A 21327-nucleotide genomic window follows, 5' to 3' on the forward strand; every position below is an offset into this window, starting at 1 on the left:
ATATGTGAGGAACACTGTTTTAAAATAGATGTTGTCTTTTTTCGTGTCACGAATTTGGTTCTGTAAAACCCTAGAGCAACATTTAGTACATGCCTTCAAATATTGCGCTGTTGGTATCAAATAAACATTCGAGCGTTCTTGACGAGCTTCTTCCATTATCGCGTCCAGCCAGGTTTTGCTTCAGCTTATTGACCTCTCTAAGTCTTGACACGTAGTTTCCGGAGGGCTTCCCAGGAAGGGCTCCCTTCAGACATCGTTGAGGTGTGGAGCGCACTAAGCGTTCGATGCCAAGTGGCAAGCTTAGCCGAAGCCAAAGTTCCTCAGGCGAGTGCCGGACGGAACCACAGGACGCTGCCTCATGGCACAGCCGTGATTCCCCCACCGCCCGCGCAATAACCAAGGGTGTACAGCCGGTCGCTTTCGGCCGCGGAGTGGCCGCTTTCAGCAGGCTCTACATCAAAACGTGTCGATGCGTAAAACCGAATCAAAACTGTGGGCCGCCGTCCCTCTCGCTCGGTCCTTTAGCTACCCGAGCCGAAGCCAGCCGGACTGATCTTGGCTGGTACGCACCTGCGATGAAGTGGGGAAACACGTTCGGCAGTCTGGACCGTTGTTTGGGCCTCCTTAGTCGGCGCTGGACAGCGGCGGCGTTGCCCCGTGGTACATGGACGGCACCACCGGCGCGGCGTCACTGACGGCCGTGGCCGGGGGCGGGGCGCTTGAGGAGGCGGGGCGAGGGGGTGGTGCGGGCGACACGAGGGCTCCAGTCCTGACATTGTCTCGAGCCGACGACGGCTGGCAGCTACCGCGTCGCGTGGCCTGTGGCAGCAGATGACTGTGCTGTTCTGACGGGAGGTGGGAGCTTCCATCTGACGTCGCTTCGGCCACAGCTGGCGTTGGAACACGGTAAAACGATGCCCGCTGTTGGTGCCGCGTCGGATCTGAAGATGTCTTCGTGTGTACATTGAAGTAGACCAGGGTTTTCGGCGGTGCCCGCGGTTTTTCGGTGTCCTGCAGAGGTTGCTGGTCGTTCTGATCGGAAGCAGATGAAGGCGTGCAGGTGCATAACTAGGTCGTTGATGCGGACGTTCTCAAATATTGATGTTTTCATCAATTTGTGTTGCGCCGAAGGAAAAAAGGATGTGGGAGCTGGGAAAACGCTTTCATCATCGTGTTTGAAAATGAGCAGGCTGTGTGCAGTCGTCCTCTGGGAGCTTGGTGTGTGGTGCGTGCTCGAATCCTGAAGAGCAAACTGCACTCCCACCCGCTGACTTCCATGAATAACGTTAAACCCCGAGCTTATAGCTCTCAGTTAGATGACGGGTTAAATTGAACTTCAGCTACATAAAGTTTAACTGAAAAGCATCGTATTCAAATTTAGAAAAAGTGGAGTTAAATTAAAGCATTTTAGTCCAATTCGAAATAGTTAAGTTCAACGGAACGAAAACCTAACATAACAACTTATGCTGAGTTTTAAATACTTCAGCCTGTTCCTTTCAAATCTAGATCAGCTAAAAGGACGTAGCCCCGTTATTTTTGTCCTTTGTTCCTTCAGAACGCACATATATTTTAAAAACATCCAAAGGAGCACCACTGTATTCGTCGCGCACACAGGACGAATATCTACTTGACATGTGTTTTGAGGCGGTGGAAACAGTTCAGTCAGAATTCAGCTTCCTGGTGCGGGCCAGAAAAGCTAGAAAAACACCTTTTTAGCTCAAAATACGCGCAATGAATGCCCCACAGGCTACTGAACATTGGGACGCCATTGCACAATCTGCCAGAAAGGTATCAAGTCCTTAGGGGTTCCTTTATCAGGACAAGGGTTAATCTCACCGTTTCATTTCACTTGAAGGCGTGTTTCCCAAATACGTGACGGGTGATGAAATCCGTAAAGCGGAGCAGTGTTTAGGAAAAACGTAAGGAAAATATCGCAGGAACGCTGAAGAGAACGCACAGATACAGTCATCGACACTGGGTAAGCATGTCTCAGTTGCATTTACGTCAATGAGCGTAACTACTGGAACATCCAAAGTAATCCCATGAAGGATGAATGCAGTGCATAATATTGCTTGCAACTGCCCAGCTGTACACAACCTATGGTGCAGAACAAACAACCGAGGATTTGAAGCTGCTTGCTTTCATTTTTGGTATGAGCATCAAGTGGCATGAGCACATGAGCAGTGACAGGGCGTGCTATAAACCACGGCTTAAAAACTGAAAATGTATAGCCGCACACCATGCTGTTGAAAAATAATTTGGCTTTCCCTCTACGTGACTTGGGATGGATGCAAAGTGCGTGAGGTCGATCAAAATACAGTCTTTATTGATACACTGTTCCTGAGTTCCGGTGGGTTTCAAGGTTTCGGTCGCAGTTCCTGGCGCAGCGAGCCGATCGCGCCCGGTCACCCGATACCAGCCGGTCGGCTCGTGGCGTGCCAACGCGCGTGCTTCCCTCATGTTCAAACTCGCCGACGCGCGTGCTTCTCTCATGTTCAAACTCGCCGACGCGCTTGCTTCCCTCGTGTTCGAACTCGCCGACGCGCGTGCTTCCCTCATGTCCAAACTCGCCGACGCGCGTGCTTCCCTCATGTCCAAACTCGCCGACGCGCGTGCTTCTCTCATGTTCAAACTCGCCGATGCGGGTGCTTCCCTCATGTTCAAACTCGCCGACGCGCTTGCTTCCCTCGTGTTAGAACTCGCCGACGCGCGTGCTTCCCTCATGTCCAAACTCGCCGACGCGCGTGCTTCTCTCATGATCAAACTCGATTTACGACCGATCTAGGGAGATCCCGTCGATTTCGTTGTTTGTCTAAACGGTAATGAATCGGTCTTCCTTTGCAAATTGGTAAAAAGTCGAAGATTCAGTTAATTAGAAGACGATGTCAAAGGTCAAACTAGCTCACTACATGTATCTGGTTGATATTGAATTCTACGTTGGCCCACGTTTAGCGAAAAAATATCTAGCTCTCTGATGCACCTTTTCCAAACATTATATTCTGCAAACTATTTCCGCATGAACAAGTTGAAAATGGGGTTATTGACGTCCACGCATATTTGAACCTGCTGTTAGTTTTTGATCGGCACACCGTGCGGCTCTAAAACTCAGAGAATCGTCTTTTGGTCGTATAATTACCTAATTGCTCTGTCTTCGTCAAATGTTAAACAGGCGTTGTGTTGAAATGCATCTACCTTATTTCGATTTGTCGTGGAATGGGCCCGTTATGTATTTTTGAACAAAACAGCATTGTCGAGTACTGATTATTATACAGTATCTGTAGTTGCAATTGTTGATGCCAGAATGCAATTAAATGGAAAAAGAGGGGCACAACACCGAATCAGGCGCAAAATTTTCGCGCACCAATCGTGTGTCACGCAAAAATTATGACTGAATAAAGCAGCAATGTTTTGCACGTGCGAGGGCGGCTGTGACCAGGTTAAAAAAGGAAAATGAAGTTGGTTGTGTAATTTAGCCGAATGGCGCGGCCCCCAAATCCCTCAACTAAATCCGTCGATGTAGCCTGATGCTTACCGCCCCCATACAAACGAGATATACATCTTTGCCGCATAGAGTAGTGCACCTACCAACACAAAAGTACCCCCTCCTCGTTACAAAAAGTTGTCTGCTCTCAACACCAGGTAAAAATCGTGACAGTTGAGTGGATAAACGATGCAGTACAGTTCGTAGATCAACACAAATTGTAGATCAAAATTAAGATCACTAGTTGTCACGAAAGTAAAAAAGGTCATACTGACAGATGCAGTTAAAACATATGTTAATACTTCAAGACGGATATTGGGGGTGCAGAAGTTAGCGCTGAGACTGTGGGGAGTCATTTTGGCCATTTTTGTTTGCCCACGGGGGTCAGGTCAGGTAAGGTCGCCGTTCAAAAGTGATCTATCAGTAGCTTACAAACCCATACCTTTTTGTTTTCTTTCATGATGTGCTCCCGACTAAGCTTATTTTATAAGGCACAGCTGTGGGACAAAGTGGCTTAGATCAAAAGTACCATTATTTTTGGCTTCTTTTCGGGTCAGACTTTTGCCGAGGGCTTCCTTAAAAGTTGCCTAAGGTCAGGTTAGGGCAAAGTCATAACCATATGAATAAAGAGTTAAAGTGCTAATCGGGTCTAAGTGGCCAGTGCCATGTTTTCCTTTGGTCAGAAATGGTGCGTTTTACAACTGCAGGCACTCAAGAACGCACTTTTCTTGCATGCATTGCGGATGCATAATTGGCATAATAGACGCCTGTCAAGGTATTTGTAACAAACTGATAACAGTCCCGTAAGCTCATGGAACGATTTGTCATCAGCTTCACAACACACGACATGAAGGTGATTACAAGCGTCGCACTCGTTCATCTAGTATCTCCGCTACTGATGACAAGGTCATTAGCCTTGAATGATCTCATGTGGCCTTGTATATCTAAACATGACCTATTGTGACCTCGGTACTCATTAGAGTGATATCACGTGTTTTCAGTGGAAAATTAGTATTCTGCGCTCAAAATCATCTAATAAAACCGTCTATTTTGAGCCCAGCGTGTGTTCTGCAGAAGGCACCCGCAGAGATAGGTCATGATCTAGGCCATTGTCGTGTCGTCTGTTGTAACATGATAGTTGTGCACGTGAGTTAGTACTCCTATACAAGTTATATACTCATATACAAGCACCAAAACTACATACAAATATGTACAAATTTGCATTTCTTACAAAAAATAGCAAAAATTTGCCTGATCTCAGGTCTCTAACCTCACCTGTTGAAAAATACTAAAGACGCAAACTGTCGATACTATCATGTTCTATTACTACGACAAGTTTAAGCAATTGTCAACTAACGCATAAAAAAGTTATGCGTGATCAAATTATTTAGAAGTTAACCTCTTTGACTTGATCTAGGCCGCTGACTTTGGCAGATCAAAGCTTAAAATGTGCATAAAGACGCCAAACTGATAGATGAATAGGTGCTAAAACTTGGTGGTGCTGAAGGCGTTTGTTTTTTTTAACTGTGCCAGAATAACCGTAGAGGGACTAAAGTTCCCATCGCCGGATGCGGGTGAAGTCTTCCATGACTAGCCCCGTCCCCGTCTCACACAACCCAAAAAACGCGCCACCATCCACGACCGCCAAAGAAGAATGCGCTCGACGCTCTAAGGTAGCTTCTAGGCGGCCTCTAGGCGGTCTTTACTTTCCGATCAGAAGCGCCACGTGCCTTCAGTGCTCCCGTCTCCTCCCCGTTCTCGGGATCCACCCCCGCTTGATTGTTCTATGCTACTTAAATGAAAACTATTTTGAAAAATGATCACGTATAAAGGCATAAATTGCCTGCTGTTTAAATGAATTGGGCTAAATCCGTTGAGAAAAAAAATTGGTGCCGGAGGGTAGGTCGTCGAGCCCTCGGCTCGCCCCTCCAGTCATTCGCCGAGTAATACCCTTGGCCCAAAATAAACACACAAAAACAATACACAAAACACCCAGTTCTGTGTATTTAACTGAGCACCCTGAAAATACTACTAAGCCCATTTGAGTGCAGTTTTCCTGGGCCTTGCCAACTCCTTCCTTAAACGAGTCCCACCATCACCAGTACGTACTGGACCCCTTTTACATTTATTGCATCTTCGAATTACGATCGGGTGAAGAGACGTTTGGACAGAGCTACTAACAGCCGCTGGCGGCCGTTAGTAGCTGTAGTTATGTCTGGCAAAACGGCCGGATGCAGGACATCGGACGGATTGGATTCGGTGGATTCATCACACACAGGATTTTCTGAGCAAGTGCTCTGATCATCAGTCTACCGACGCGAACAGTTAGAAGTATTCTTCTGCGAAAAAGTGTCAGGCGCGGACCGGTACTAAAATTTAATCTCGGGTTCACACGGATGGCCCTCGGCTCAACATGCATGGTTCATGGACCTTTATGGCAAACCTGACAACGTTGCATGAAATACTCTCCAGCCGAATGGGAAGAACAGAAGTTTCCCTTGTGACCTATTTTCGATTGAGCAGCAAAGTACGTGGACGTAAGGCTGAGTGACGAGCGTCCTCAGTTCTCACGTGGGGGTTCGGATTCAGATTCCGGTTTATTCACTGTACCTGAGCGCTAACGTGGCCACTTTTGTCGCTGCGCTCACTCAAAGAGTTTGCGGCAAGAAAGCTTAAGAAATCCCTTAGAAATGGTACTTCAGCAAGAATGTCAGTTCGTGTAATTGATTGGAGGGACCAAGTCGAGGGACCGATAGCCTACCGCCCCCGCCCCTTCACTTTCTTCTCATCGGATTAAACTCACTTCATGTTGAAGAAATGCGATTTATATTTCCAGTTCGTATTTCATTACAAATTTAGTTAACTTATGCAGCATGGTAGGTATGCAGGGGCGGATACGGAGGGGAGACTGAAGGCACGTGCCCCTTCTTATCGGAAAGTAAGGATGCCCCTCTAGAGACCGCCTAAGGGCGCCGAAGGCACTCTTCTATGGTGGCCATGGGCGGCGGTACATATTTTTGGTTGTGGGTATGGGGACGGCGTCAGTTATGAAGGACTTAGTTCATGCGGCCAAATTACATAATCTGCACCATTTGTGTCCACTTCCCCAATAACATACATAAAATGCGTCGCAGAAATAGCGATGGGATTGAGTTTATTGTCACCGTGGTGTAGAAAATGCATATGCTCTTAACGCGCTCTCGGATGGGGGTCAAATTGACCGCCCCCCCCCCCCGAAAGTGTTTCCGGAATGGCTTCCGAACGGCGCGGCGTAGCGGCGCCAAATTTTGTATAGCAATAAGCAATTGAATAGCCGATCGTTTGGCATCACAAATTTGGATCTACTCCGCAAGGTCGCTGACCAATGACAGGTCAAGGTCAGGCCATGGTTTCAGCGAAACCAATTTCTGGGGAATCGTTCAATCTGATGTAACAATAGAGTGCTAGACAAAGCCATACATCTCTGAGATGCTTTACTAGGCAACAGAACAGTTAAATGAGCAAATTGTATTGACCTAAGGTTAGTTACGAAGGTCAGACCAAGGCCAAAAAACAACCTGTTTTGTTAATCTAGGGTTTGTTGTATGGGTTAGTTTCTGGTGCTCATTTCGTATTTATTGATAACGGGAACCACATCATACATCTTCCATGGACTTCTTAGAGATGAGAATAGGTCATTGACCTGAAATGATCCAGGTCAACATATTTGTTATTAAAAACATACCGCCTAGCATAATCTTTGTCGCTTATTCAAGTGCAAAACTCAGAGCCATCTTGTATACTTTAAGTCACCATGACCTTCAAAAGTTCAAAAAAGGTCGCCGACCTCAAGGGAAATGTGACTTTTTTCTTAGAAACGGTAATCTAGGTTCTGAGGGCACTTTGGAGACCAACCTGGAATTTGATCTCGTTTGACCTCATTTGACCTGAATGTCATGACATAGGAACTCGAAACTTTGAGCCAAATGAGTTCACGTACAGGTCAACATATCCCGTAACTTTGGTGTCTCTAACTTTCTTAGATCTTGAGAGCTCAGGGGGGTCAAATGAATCCCCCCGAACGAAGGGTATCCAGCCGGGCGCTTGCTAATAAAGCCACCACATGCATGCTCGGTATTGAATTGGTGCTTCGCGCATAGGGTGCGCGTCAATTCCCGTTGAATAAATGTATTACATTTTGTTAGCCAGTTTAATAAATGAGGGCTAATTCTTCACCAGCATAACAAAGTTACCAATGTTCAGCACACAACGCAAGCTCGACTTACATACGTAAGATAATGTGCTATCAAATGATACTATCATCTGCCACTCATGGCGAAGAACTTCTACCTTGCAGTCTGAGAGTTTGATTTAGTCTCGAACTGTTGAATCCTCCATCATGGCGGAAGACTACAGCTAAAAACGCTAAAACCTATTGGTCGCAGGATCTAGCAAATTGTCATCTATGGGTTGTGAAAGAGGGTCAATTGGCCTTTGGCTTGACAGTTTCAGCCTAGTTACAGGGCAGCCGACGGTCGTGCGGTCGCATGATACGGTGAAGGTCCCTGCGTACTATTTGGATAAGGGACCCAGGCAAAATGGACCCCTTGAACGTGCATTACAATAATAGGATGGTCGGTTCGGAGTTCTAGCAATATATTATCTTTAACACGAAGTCAGATTAAAAGTTGGTTCCAGCAAAATTTTAGTTTTCGGTACAGTTGTCCATTTTATCTCTGAGCTTGTCCTTTAACGTGAATTAACGGTGCCGCCAAAGACAAAAAAAATTATGTTACCCGATTTGTTCTCATGAGACATGGCAACAGAGCAATTCAGGTCTCAGCCTTCAGTAAAACAACGTTAGGTTTGTGGCACACAAGACATGAAACATGAAATGGCTCTTTCCAATGCGTAAAGTTATCCCCATTTGAGGGAATGATTTTGAGACTGCGGGTTCCATTGACCATACTGCACCTTCCATGGCAACGCCGCTACGAGACGGGATCATGGACGATAGCTTTTGTGTGATGGCCGGCTTTTCCTACGCTTTTGTAATATTCCGGACAAAAACATTAGGGGCCCAAGCCAACCTTGGGGGACCAACTCGACATTGGGGGAGGGGGCAGGCCCCTCACAAAAGAATGCAATTCGACACTCGTGCACCAATGTACAGTCAGACTTGAGACCAAGGGGTTGTATTGCATTTCCTCCCCTGCAATTGTTCCTTCGCCAGATTGCTACTCACTGACTAGGACTGAAACCTTCGTAGAAAAGGGAAATGGAAGGGAGTGAAACGCAAAAGGCAAATAACACGTCGTTACCCGTTTCATGCTGGAAGATTGTGAGCCTGATCGCAGGATTCAAATATGCTTATTTCTCCAGTGATTTACCTTGATATATACTAGTTCATGTATGTTAACGTCACCGATCACATCAAGCAGCTCGTAACATAACATTTTACATCACCCAAATAAGTTGTTTAACGTGTAGTGCATATTCCGCGCTTATACCTTTTGGATTTATTTCGAGAAATCAACATAAGCCGCACATGGTCGCTTCATGACCCGTATGTCTTGCCGGATCGGGCATAGCCTTTGCACCTACGAATGTCTCATCAAGTGAATGAGAAGGAGAGTGCAGTAAAGCAGCATACTCATGAATTTTGGACTGACTTTTACGTCCGCAGAGCACTGACGCGTAGCGAGGCCTCGTCCGTTCCCGGCCGCCGGCGGAATGCTGCTCGCAGCCACGGTCTTAGTGCTGACCTTTGAGGCCAGTGGCGGACAAGACCGGCCCGACTACTCAGACATATGGGGGCCGTATTGTGAAAATAGGTCCAGCTTAAGGCACTGTAAGTTATGCGGTCCGGAGGACAAGCGTACCGTTGACTACGAGGTTATATGTTCTTTTGCAACGCTCACCTTTCGTTTTGGGCTCCCTGTGAAAGGTGCTCCTGCTGTATGACTGGCAAGATCGTTTATTTGATGGTGCGGTGATGTCCGCAGTCGGCCTCGTCGGATGCGTCGCCAGTACAATGTTGTCTGTGGTGCCATCTCGTGAAGCTCTAACGGGTCACCCCTCGTCACCTGTTTGCCGAGACGCAGTCGAGCGGCACCTATATCCCTGACCCTGCATCTGCGGTACTCTGGGCATTGAGCACACGCACGCACCCTTCACTGCGCCTGCTCATCCTGTACAGATGATCCAGTGATCGGCTTACTGGGCGGGCGTGGAACCGCTGATTGCGTGGTTACTGAAGGGCGTTTAGTTTGCACCAGTGATCGCGTGTTTACTGAGTATTCCCTACACCACTGTTGGCGTGTTAACTGTGCGAGAGACGCACCACTGATTGGCTGTGTGCTGCACGGGCAGTGCAGTGCTGTCTGGAGAGGCAGGACGAGTGCAGTGTGCCCATTCTCGGCACGCTCTGCTACTGTGACCAGTTCTGCGACCGCTCGCTCAGCGGCGACTGCTGTCCGGACTACTTCACCTTCTGTCTCGGAGAACCCAACCCGTACATCAGCAACGCCAGTGCGTAGATCGGTGTGGATCGGGCTCGGTGAGCTCACCGTTGATGATGAGCAGTCTCTCGAAATACTGCCAGTCCCAGCGGACTTGGCCCCTCAGGAGTGCAGTGCAGACTGTAGTGCAGGAGTGCAGTGCAGACTGTAGTGCAGGAGTGCAGTGCCGCCACCGAATACGGAGGAAGCTGACATGTGTTACACAGCCAGGCCCACAGCCTGACGCGTTCCTTTCATGTCAGTAGGATTCTGCCTTATTCAGGCATTGTTCTTCCAGTAGATCTGCGTTTGTCTCTGTCTCGTATAGGCTGTTCTACCAATCTATCCGAATGCAGCTTGTTTATATTGCCGAAAACACTTCGACCCGGTCTTTTTCAGCCTGTCTGCACCAGGGCCAAGATATTAGTTATAACGAAACAGTAAAGGATAACTGCAACACATGGTGAGTACATGCATGACTTCCTTTTACTACACAAATTAGCTAAAAGGTTATTCTGCTTGCCTTCACATTGTAGAAAATCGGAGGTGGTGCCGTTTAGCATGACGGAGGAGTGTCGTGCAGATAATGTGTTTCAGTGCAACATAGCAACTTATTTACAAGCCTGCCCTTTGGCATTCTTCGTAGAGATCAAAACGTGCGGGACAGGTAAAACGAAGTGTTATGTACCCCATTAAAATAATCGCATGGTTTTAACTAGGCTAGGGAGAAAACATGCATACATATGGTATGTCGTCATGCCTTAATGACCTTCTGGAGCTGTGCTGTCCCCACATCTTAACTTATGAAAAAGCCACTATGATGAATGGCCAAGGTGACCAATGTAAGAAAGAGGGTTTTGTTTGACTTTGGGGCCTTTTTCAAGTGTTTGACATGTTTCAATCATCGACGCATCTTCGTTTTTATCATGTGATTTGTAGCCCATTGACTCGAATCAAACACTAAGCCATGCATAAGGAACAATTCATAGTAAATGCGTAACATGCTTTGACATATGATTGTTGTTTTTTCAACTGAAAAATCACCGACAGTATTGAGATTGCCTCTAAAGTCGCACATGTTCCCTGCCTGAGGTCAACGCTGGTCGGTTGCGTTGACTTTTAGCCAGCCCAGCGCTGGATCGGTCCCGCAGCGCCGGTTCGTTGCGCGGCTTCTTGGCACGAGCTCCGCTGGCTGTACCGCTTCGGGCGCGCGTCGCTATGCTGGCGGCGCGAGGCAGCGCGGCGCTCGAGACGAGGCGCGCGAGCAGGGAGTCGCGCACGTCGCGCGGGCTGGAAGTCGCGCACGTCGCGCGTGCCCGGAGCCGTGCGCCGGTAACGCGCCGGGTCGGACGCCCTCAGCACGTGCACGGGTGCAGCCAGCAGTCCGGAGCTGCGCTGCGAGACGCACGTCTGCCTGGTGGAGCCGGAGCTGATCGAGCGCACCAACGAGGCACAGCTCGGCTGGTCGGCCGCCAACTACAGCCACTTCTGGGGCAGGACACTGGCAGACGGAGCGCGCCTGCTGCTGGGCACTGATCACCCGGGGGTGCTGGTCAGTGGACACGAGTCTGGCGGTCGCAGGCAGAGCTGGCCCCGTCTCCCAGGTCTGTGGGTACTGGTATAGCGCCAGCCCGTCCAGCGGGCATGCCTGCAGACCTGCTGAGCTGTCTTACGGCCGAAGCACGTTCACAGCCCTACGCAGCGTGTGGCTGATGTACTCCCAAGGCGTCGAGCCGCTGATGATCGTCTAAAACGGATCGTTTGACCTTCATCGTGACTCCAGGATATGTTTGCCGTCATTGGCAATAATACTGATGCCGCACTACTCTGCTCTGAGCCAAGACGAGACGTAGTTCTCTGCTGTGAGACCGTGACGCGATGCGACGTCAGTAACGGACATCTGTCCGGCACAAGTCCCTGAAAAGATCTGCCCAGCCACGCATCAGATAGCTGGGAAATAGTTTTGGAAAGCACCTGCCATCGTCAGCCGAATCGAAAAGCTCACATCGATATTGCTCTAAAGCTGACAGACTGACCTATTCCATCAATGCTTCCCACATGTCTACTCTCACTACACCGAGCGCGGCCGTCTTGCTTCGCCTACCGCAGAGTCACTCGCGTCCGGCTGCACAGGTGAACCGGACGTACCCAATAGTGAAGGTCTTCGACCGGGCCTCGCTGCCGGCGGAGTTTGATGCGCGGCGGAGGCCGGCCTGGGCGGGCCTGATCGGCCCGGTGGTGGACCAGGGCTGGTGCGGCGCCTCCTGGGCTGTGGTCACCGCCTCGGCGGCCGCCGACCGCATCTCGATCCAGGCCGGCCTGGGTCGAATTGACCTCAGCGCCCAGAACATCATCGACTGCGCACCGGAGACCGGCCGCGGCTGCCGCGGTGGCGCCCTCGATGTCGCCTGGAACTACCTCAGGGAGAAACGGTGGGTGTCGGCCCGAGCCTCCTGCATGGGAGCCGGTCGGTGTCGGGCCGAGCATTGTGCATGGGAGCCGGTCGGTGTCGACCCGAGCCTCCTGCATGGGAGCTGGTCAGTGTCGGGCCGAGCATTCTGCATGGGAGCCGGTCGGCGTCGGGCCGAGCCTCCTGCATGGGAGCCGGTCGGCGTCGGGCCGAGCCTCCTGCATGGGAGCCGGTCGGTGTCGGGCCGAGCCTCCTGCATGGGAGCTGGTCAGTGTCGGGCCGAGCATTCTGCATGGGAGCCGGCCCGTGTCGGCTCAAGTAGGGCCTCTGTAGCGTTGTAACGGGGAACACTGGTGTTTGTTGGCAACGTCTTTTTGGAGGGATGTTTTGCAAAAAAAGTATCGAAATGATATTTTGGGGCTAAGCTTGTGAGACCAACGTAGGTTGCCCATGAGCTTAACAGTGCTTTATTAAGCCACGTAACGGTGTTGAAATATCCAGAATGTTTACGACAATCATCAGACTTGATCATGGAAGGATTTTAGTCTTTCTGAGAAGACCCGTCGCAATCAGAGGACCTCTAGGTTCTCACTTCGTCGCTATTCATGGTTACAACGTTTTGCAACATCTTGGAATGATTTTGAAGATTATCGTCTCTAGACTTTGTGTTCTCTTGCGAAGCCCATGATGACGTTCGTTTTTTTTTCTTGATGAACTCTGACACTAAATGATGGCAGTATCCAACTACTCAACCAACCTGCAGACTTAACAAAATAATACCTTTGCTCAGCAACGCGCTGGACGCCGTGCTCTTTCTAAGCTATATACGACAATAAAGCTGGCCAATTTCTTGTGAGACACTGTATACGGCTATGAAGCTGGCCATTTTCTTGTGAGCCACTATCTACGACTATAAAGCTGGCCAATTTCTTGTGAGACACTATATACGATTATGAAGCAGGCCAATTTCTTGTGAGACTCATAGAAGTTCACCGCGCAGGTTGGGAGCCGACGTTGAACAAGGACGTAACGTTGGGAGAAGTCCACGGAGTGTTTCTTCTCCCACTTCTACTGTCTGACATGAGTTGGGTTGCGGTGCACCTTGCGGACTATCTGTAGAGGAGGACTGCAGTAACAGCACAATAACAGTGCCGTAACTTGGTTCCGATTGACTTGCGTTGTTTGTACTATCTCTAGAGGTTAAGCAGTGCCGGATGACTCGAGAACGCAATATGGATCATCCGCTCTCCGTAACAGAGACATGTCAAGTTTGCTCGGTGTTTTGCGTCCTGACATGTTCTCGTCATTTACTTAACCAAAAAAATGGTACGAAGATTCCGTTTAGCACTGAAGTAGACCATAGCAAAGACATGAAAGTTAACTTTTCTATGTTTATATGTTTTATTACGCGCAGTCCGGCGTCCTAAAACATGCGTGCTTTAAATGTGTACGGAATCAGTTCAGCTAGAGGCCGGTGCTGCTGTGCCAGATTTCGTCCATCATTTTAACAGAAACTGCCTCGTTGAACAACCTATCAGGTGCCATGCATGCAAGTGCTTATAAATAAAACTGCATTAATTTAAATCAACTACATGTAATCTCTGCTGCAAGATCGCCACACCATGTACCTATCCTTATGTTACTAAAAGAACAAGTGAGTGTATCCGCATGTCTTCTGCCTCAGGCCTTCTCTCCAGGCCCCTTCTGTTCCTCGGTAGGGCGCGGGCTCCTCATGCATGCCCTTTTGATAGTAAACAACGTTAATTCCTGCGCAGGATTTCGGTGTCACAAACGCTATGTCCCCTTCAAACAGGTCTTGTGTTTTCTATGTATCTCGATTGGATTTATACGTAAGGTGGAATGCAATTTTTACTTGTGGAGGTAGCTGTGCTTCTTAGCCATATCATTTTCTGTCTAAGTAAATTGATGTGCTTAGTTCAGTTACTTACTTAGCCAGTAACTAAACTTGCACAGAAACTGTCAGCTTGATCAGAATTGTCAGGAAGGGCCAAGCTGCCAGCAGCAAGCAGTCTATGCATACATAATTCAGCATCCGTGACCGGTTCTCTATAGACTGTTTGGAACGAACAGAACGAAATGGTTCCCCCAGCAGCTCTAACCATCCACCAGGCCTGTCCCGGCTACAGGCCGCGTTCGGGCGACCTGTACGCCGCGCCGCGCTGACGGCGTGTCCGTGCGGCTGCCGCAGGGTGAGCTCCAGCGCGTGCTACCCATACCGGTCGGGCGCGGATGGCGCGCCGGGCCTCTGCCTGGCGCCGGCCGGCGGCGGCCGGCTGTGCCAGGACGGCAGCCGCGTCAGCGACCAGCAGCTGCACGGCACCCAGCCCACGTACCGCATCGCCAGCGACGAGGCCGACATCCGACACGAAATCTTCACCAACGGGCCGGTCCAGGGTGGGTTCGGCTGCCGGCCGGCGCTGTTCGGTCCCGTGCGCGGCTCCGGCCGGCCCAGGCTGCCGGGAGACGTGACTGGCTCGGCGACACCGGGAGGACGAACCGTTCCAATTCCCTGCGCCGGATTGACCGGCCATTGTGCTGTCGGTCGCCGTCACCGTCCGTGGCCCTCGGTAACTGTGGCCAGGAGCAGGTGCCGCGCCAGCTGGGCAGCCCCCCCCCCCCCCCCCCCCCCCGGCTGGGAAGACGCCGATTGGACAGTGCCGTGCTTCGGGCTTGGTTCCATACAAAGGACATGGATCCAGATGATTGTAGGTACCTTCCATGAGCAGGCAGGTCTGATGATATTTGAAGTCCGTCAATAATGTGGCTAAAGGACTCGTTCGCTCTTATAATGCATGCTCCCGTATAGTTTTGTCAACTATCATCGCGTTTGTCATGGTGCTGTTTCCCAGTCACCTGCCGCCGCAAACTATAGAAGTATACACATTCTTAAGGTTGAGTGATCTTTTCACCATGAGACAAAAATACCCGGATCTGCCTTTTCTGGACTCACTCTCCTGGCTAACTCGACAGGACACCGTCTGGCTACCCTTCACTCTGAGTATGTTGGCGTCCCAGCCCGCAGGCCCCGCTTGTTTGACGTCCACGGCCGGTCGCTAAGCTCGCGGTGCCATGTTTGGCAGCCATCCTTCGCGTGCAGCCGGACCTGTTCCTGTACAAGTCGGGTGTGTACAGCACCAGCCCGGAGCCGACCGATGAGGCGGCTTACCACTCGGTCCGCATTCTCGGATGGGGCGAGCAGCGCGGCCCAGCCGGCGACACGGTTCCATTCTGGGTGAGACTCATCTCCGCGTCTTCGTTTAAGCGGATCGTCCTCTGGCGGATCCAGTAATGACGGAAGCTTTGTGGGTACAACGATGAGAGCAGCTCACCGCTACAGTGAGCGGCGCTGCTCAACAGGACTGCTGTGCACTCGAACACCGCGAGTAATAGTCCCTCCCCCGTCCCCCGTCGCCGCTCTCCGGTTTTGGATACAGAAGCGAGCTGGCCGGCGCGGCGGCAGCGGGGTGAGCGTCGGCCGGCGCCTGACTCGGCCAGGCCAGCCGGCATTCCAAGCTCGGGTGACGTCGGGCCAGTGCCGGACTGACCGGCCTGCCGTCCGGATCCCGTGTCCTGGCTTCCGGCGGCGGCCGGCGGCGGTGGCGCGACCTCAGCAGACTCGGGCGTCAGTCCCCGGCGCCGCGTCCTGTTGACCCGCCGTCGGCCGGAGCGTCACACCTCGGGCGACCCGACCCAGCCAGGCGGGGGATGTCCCGACTGCGCCTCAGCCGCGCTGCTGGCCGGCAGGCAGTGTGATCGGTTCCTCCCGCCTCAGGAGACAGTTCTGACATCACAGAGCGCCACATCTCAGTGCTGACTGGTCTTGGGACGCCTATGTCGGGCCCTCTGTGTCTTCTAGTGCTTGGTCGCGGCCAGAGAGTAGGTGAGCTGCCGACGCCACATTGTTTTTTACTGGTGGGCTGCGCCGCATTTTAAGCTGCATTCTGGATGACTTGTCGAACTTACGGTCAGACCTCTCTTACTGTAGGGCCGTGCGCTCACAGTCAACTGACATCTTCCCTGATTCCCTCGACGCCTTCGAGTGAGGAAGGGAGCAGGGCTGCCGTGGCGTGTCTCCCACGTCTGGACCGACCTGTTCTCAGCTGGTGGCCAACTCGTGGGGCAGCAGCTGGGGCGAGCAGGGCCTGTTCCGCATCCGACGCGGCACTAACGAAGCCGACATCGAGACGTTCGTGGTCGCCGCCTGGGCGCAGACGGACCCGCCCTCGCAGCAGAAAGGGGGCGCGGCTGCCGCCGGCAGCTCCCGCTCAGCGCAGGAACTGTGACCGCGCCCGCTGACCTATGCTGCAGCTGCCGATGCTGCCGCTGGTGCGCCACGCCACGCCACGCCACGCCACGCCGTGGCCCAGCTGCGCGGGCGGGTACGGCTTGATGTGAAACCGCAAACCAGCGACCAGTCACGATGCGTCACGCGTCACGTCAGGCGTCATGTGAGAATGCGCGTGTGAGGATACGAAAGGCAAACGAAAACTCAAAATGTGATGTGCTGAAATGTAAAATTAACGCGTGCTGACAGGCTCCGAACTTGGACACGTGCTTCGGGAGCGAGGGGTCGTGCTCCACCGTTGCGTTGGTGGGCGCGACAGCACCGAAATTGGGTTGCGGTCAAAAGCAAGTGATGCTTTTGCGCCCTGACTACATCCTGCTCGTTGCCATGGTGAGGACGGGAGCGTGTCGGCTGTGTAGATGTCGAACGCAACGGACTGCGGACCAGATAACATACGTTCGCAAATTGGAGGATGGCTGGGGCGACTACCCTTTACTTTTTAGCGCGATGCAGAGACATGCAGTAAGACATGGATTAAAAAGGACCGCTCGCGCCCCAGCTCGGCGGCAACACCGGTGTCTCCGGTCAGCACGAAGCCGGGCTCAGTTCTGTCGGCTCATGTCCTGCCACGTGATGAGTCACACGGGACCGGTGGCATTCGAAATCGGACACGGCGGGCCGGCGGGTCGCGTTGCCTGTGTGACTGCCTGTAATACGTGGTGTTATGCTGGCCGCGCCATCCCACGTGGGCGCTTTGAGACCCTGACTGGATGTGCGCTGCGGTTGTGAACGGGTTTAATGTTGTGACGCAGGCCAGGAGATTTCACTGCCAACGCTTTCTGTCAAGCGTTCTCTGCGCCTGAGCGGCCGTTACACGCACACGCGGCTCCTCATGCAACTGTGATAGGCATGAACGCGTTGAATCACACGAACTGCGTACCACTGAACCATGTGCCGCACTCCGGCACGCCCCCGACGGTCGGCGTGATCGGGTTACATTCGGGGCGGACCTGACAGCGCGGGACACCCCGGCGCCCCTCGACAGCCGCCATGCGCCAGCACGGCGCTCGCGCCGGGCCGCGGCGGTTCCTGGACTGCCGCTGTATGGAACCGGACCTGCGTCGTCACCGAGGAGTGCGGCGTGCGCCGGTGCGTGCCGAGAGCAGGGCGGAGTGGGCGCGGCTGACCTGCCAGAGTGAGCGACATCGTATTTGACTGCGTGCTTTGATGTCCTGGCACCTTGTATATGAAACATGGTGTGCTAGGTCATATTAAGGGACTGAACGCAATATACGATTACGTAAAACTGAAGGAAATTGTCCTGTCTGCGTCGTAAGAGCAGATCAGTGCTGGGGAGGGACGAATCTGACCAGCTGATCACCAGGCAAAACACCCGCCCGCCGTCGTCCACCAGCACACCCTAGCGCGCTTATCAACCACCTGGTCGATCGAAATATCGGTGATTTGCATGCAGGAAGCCACACGCGAGACAACTTCTTTTAGAACGTTGCAGTACTCTCGTCCCGTCACGCGCCGGCTGGCCTCTGTAATGTGACACTTGGTGATACAAGCGGGTCATATTAAACTATATAGGTGCCGGCGGCTGATATAGATGTCTGTGCGGCCCAACAGCCCTAGGCGAGTGCTTTCAAACGCGTGCAGCCCCATAATTTGTCCTTGATTACACTTTTGTCTTAGGCTCAGACGTACTTTTGTTTCCATGCCCCATGTAGTCACCTGCATACAGTATTACACTGTCTGGGGTTATATCACCCAAACAGGTAACTCTTGTCGAGGAAGATGTTATGGCGTCAGCCGTTAGCCCTCAGCCATTGTCATCAACTGTGCATGATCCCGCTCTCCGCGTGTAAATACACACACACACACACACACACACACACACACACACACACACACACACACACACACACACATATATATATATATATATATATATATATATATATATATATATATATATATATATATATATATATATATATATGCGTGTGTGTACTTTTTATAAAAAGGACCGCATTTTCGTCCCGACATGTGCTGACCAGCTACTCGCATCAAGCAAAGCGGTGTCACGTGATCAGAACAGGCACCTAGACACTACCGGCCCATCTCCGTATCCTGGCTTGGTTTGATAGCCCTGAGCTAATGTTTTCAAACACGCACGGCTCAGAACTCCGCCGCGCGCAACTTTGCTGAGGGGGCTGTTCCACATCTGCGTGGGGTTTAGAACTCAGATAGCCATTTAGAGGATCCTTTCCTGCAGTTGAAGAGCCATACCCCTTAGAGGTTCTCAGATTCTCATATGTTTCTGAGTCACTCAGACGCTAACTTGTGCAGACTATTTCGCGCGCGTCTATTTTGAAATCACGCAGAGACTATAGCAACATAGCGACGTCAGACGAATTCCGATTTCCCAATTCCCATACTATGCTCAAGGTCAAGAAAACACTTCTTTTGACTTACTCATGTCCGGAGAACACCAATACAAATCACGACATCAACGGACAGCAGTTGGCTTCCAACCAGCTTAGCGCGTTAAATGCAGGTTTCAATCACGAACCGCGTTTTGCCATGCGTAATGCAGGCAATCGAGCAGTCCTATCAGTTGTGCCGGGCATTAGACTGGGAGTCGAATAACTTAAGAATGGTACCGTAACGGAGTATGTAAATGCGATTAATGATATAAAAACACGAACAAATACACAAGAATGGGCTCCAAAACAAGCGCACACAGTGGTACTCGGGCTCATCAAACATGGACTAGTTAATAAACCACACCTCGGTAAATTGAAATACAAGTGGGTCAGCCTGTTCACTGCAGTGGTAATTCTAGCAGGGCAGTCTGGCAGTTACTCTGACGTTATAAAAACGTTTCAGAACATAATCAAGCGATAACGTATTGAGAAGTGCATTTACTTGGCAATGAAATTGTATTGTCCAGCGTAGTATTTCGCATTAAAAAGCATACCAGTATGCTCTCTGCTGTCCGTGGACGCGGAGATTCGTGCTGATGTACGCCAAACACGAATAAATGGATGATCATATTTTTCTTGACCTTGAGCACTACATGGCCATTGATGAGGCGGTATTTGCGTTATTCGCGTGTGTTTCGTGTCTTCAAAGTCATGTATGTCTGGGTGGCTTTCAAACATGTTGCACGAAATCGTCTGCACGAGTTTGCGTGTGTCAAGCTAAGAAACAGCAGTGTTTGAACGCCTAAGGGTATGGCTGTGAATTGCATCGAATGATCTCTAAAAGAGCTGTCTCAGTTCAAAAGCCTATACATTTGTGGACTTTGTTATGCCGCTGGTTGTGCTGTGCTGGTCGTGCTGGTCTGGGGGCACCTGCTTGTTTGATGTAAGCTCCTGGCATCACTGAAAGCGTGCTTGAGCCCAGCGCGTGCAAACGAAACTATGACAGCGTTAAGAGAGAGAGAGAGAGAGAGAGAGAGAGAGAGAGAGAGAGAGAGAGAGAGAGAGAAGAGAGAGAGAGAGAGAGAGAGAGAGAGAGAGAGAGAGAGAGAGAGAGATATATATATATATATATATATATATATATATAGAGAGAAGAGAGAGAGAGAGAGAGAGGAGAGAGAGAGAGAGAGAGAGAGAGAAGAGAGAGAGAGAGAGAGATATATATATATATATATATATATATATATATATATTATATATATATATATATATATATATATATATACATATATATATATATATATATATGTATATATCTCTCTCTCTCCTCTCTCGTTCTCTCTCTCTCTCTCTCTCTCTCTCTCTCTCTCTCTCTCTCTCTCTCTCTCTCTCTCTCTCTCTCTCTCTCTCTCTCTCTCTCTCTCTCTCTCTCTCTCTCTCTCTCTCTCTCTCTCTAACGCTGTCATAGTTTCGTTATATATATATATATATATATATAATTGATAGCATGCAGGACTGCCGAGCGACATCCGAACACTGGAACTGCACCGGAACGGGCACCATTCGGAGGTTTGAACCGGACACAGCAAGAAGCCGCGGCCGCCGACGCCTATTTGATATGAGTCCATCACGGCAAACCATGGAATGCTGACGTCCTCTCGGCGCCTGCTGCCGATGTTAGCGAGCAGAGGATAGGATATTGCACGAGGAAAGCACTGACTCAGGCCTATCGAACGACACCGAAACAATGAGATCAGCAGGCGGCTCCTTTTGTCTGAAAGAAGCCTCTGGTGGTGTACTAATGAATGCTGGCTGCCGGCCTGTCCTTGTCGAGACTAAAAATGACGGCGCTTTAAAAATGGCTTTACTTGCCTGGGGAGGGCGGAACCGTGCGTGCCTGCTGGGAATGGCTGAGAGCTGTCGACTGGCACTGTGACGGCGTGCTCGGGTGGCGGAACCTATTTGTTTGACGACTCTCTTACTTCCTATTGATGGATGTTCATTTGCCTATTTATTTCGTAATTTCCTACTTGTTCGTCAAGACCTTGGCAGTCTATTACTTTATGTGCTAGGCAAGCGATCGCGTGTGGAGTCAAACCTAGAGCGGTATTTTTTTACGATAATCACTCGCTGAAGGTATGATCTTGCTCATCTGACACCCTCCCGGGTGGGTCGGATGAGAACTTTTGGCACGAGCGGGGGAGGGTCAATTTGACAAC

At 50.7% G+C, this 21327-nt stretch overlaps 1 protein-coding gene across 1 annotated transcript; it reads left to right on the forward strand.

The window, feature by feature from the left end:
• Window positions 1-798: 798 nt before the first annotated feature.
• On the forward strand, window positions 799-17970 carry LOC119098124 (tubulointerstitial nephritis antigen-like). The gene is made up of 10 exons (XM_037221053.1): window positions 799-906; window positions 9147-9311; window positions 9833-9991; window positions 10360-10423; window positions 11320-11512; window positions 12094-12144; window positions 12208-12392; window positions 14580-14785; window positions 15472-15623; window positions 16492-17970. Exons 2-10 carry the CDS (start codon window positions 9194-9196, stop codon window positions 16672-16674), a joined length of 1311 nt encoding a protein of 436 aa, XP_037076948.1. The 5' UTR covers window positions 799-906; window positions 9147-9193; the 3' UTR covers window positions 16675-17970.
• Window positions 17971-21327: the final 3357 nt, after the last annotated feature.

Source organism: Pollicipes pollicipes, unplaced genomic scaffold (genome assembly GCF_011947565.3).
Source record: "Pollicipes pollicipes isolate AB1234 unplaced genomic scaffold, Ppol_2.1 Scaffold_4740;HRSCAF=5597_pilon_pilon_pilon, whole genome shotgun sequence".
NCBI classification, from domain to species: Eukaryota; Metazoa; Arthropoda; class Thecostraca; order Pollicipedomorpha; family Pollicipedidae; genus Pollicipes; species Pollicipes pollicipes.

Coding starts and splice junctions, on each gene's coding strand:
- LOC119098124 (XM_037221053.1), top strand. CDS start 9,194: ATGCTGCTCGCAGCCACGGTCTTAGTGCTGACCTTTGAGGCCAGTGGC. Junction 10,424..11,319: donor AAGGATAACTGCAACACATG/GTGAGTACATGC, acceptor GGACGCCCTCAG/CACGTGCACGGGTGCAGCCA. Junction 15,624..16,491: donor GCGACACGGTTCCATTCTGG/GTGAGACTCATC, acceptor ACCTGTTCTCAG/CTGGTGGCCAACTCGTGGGG.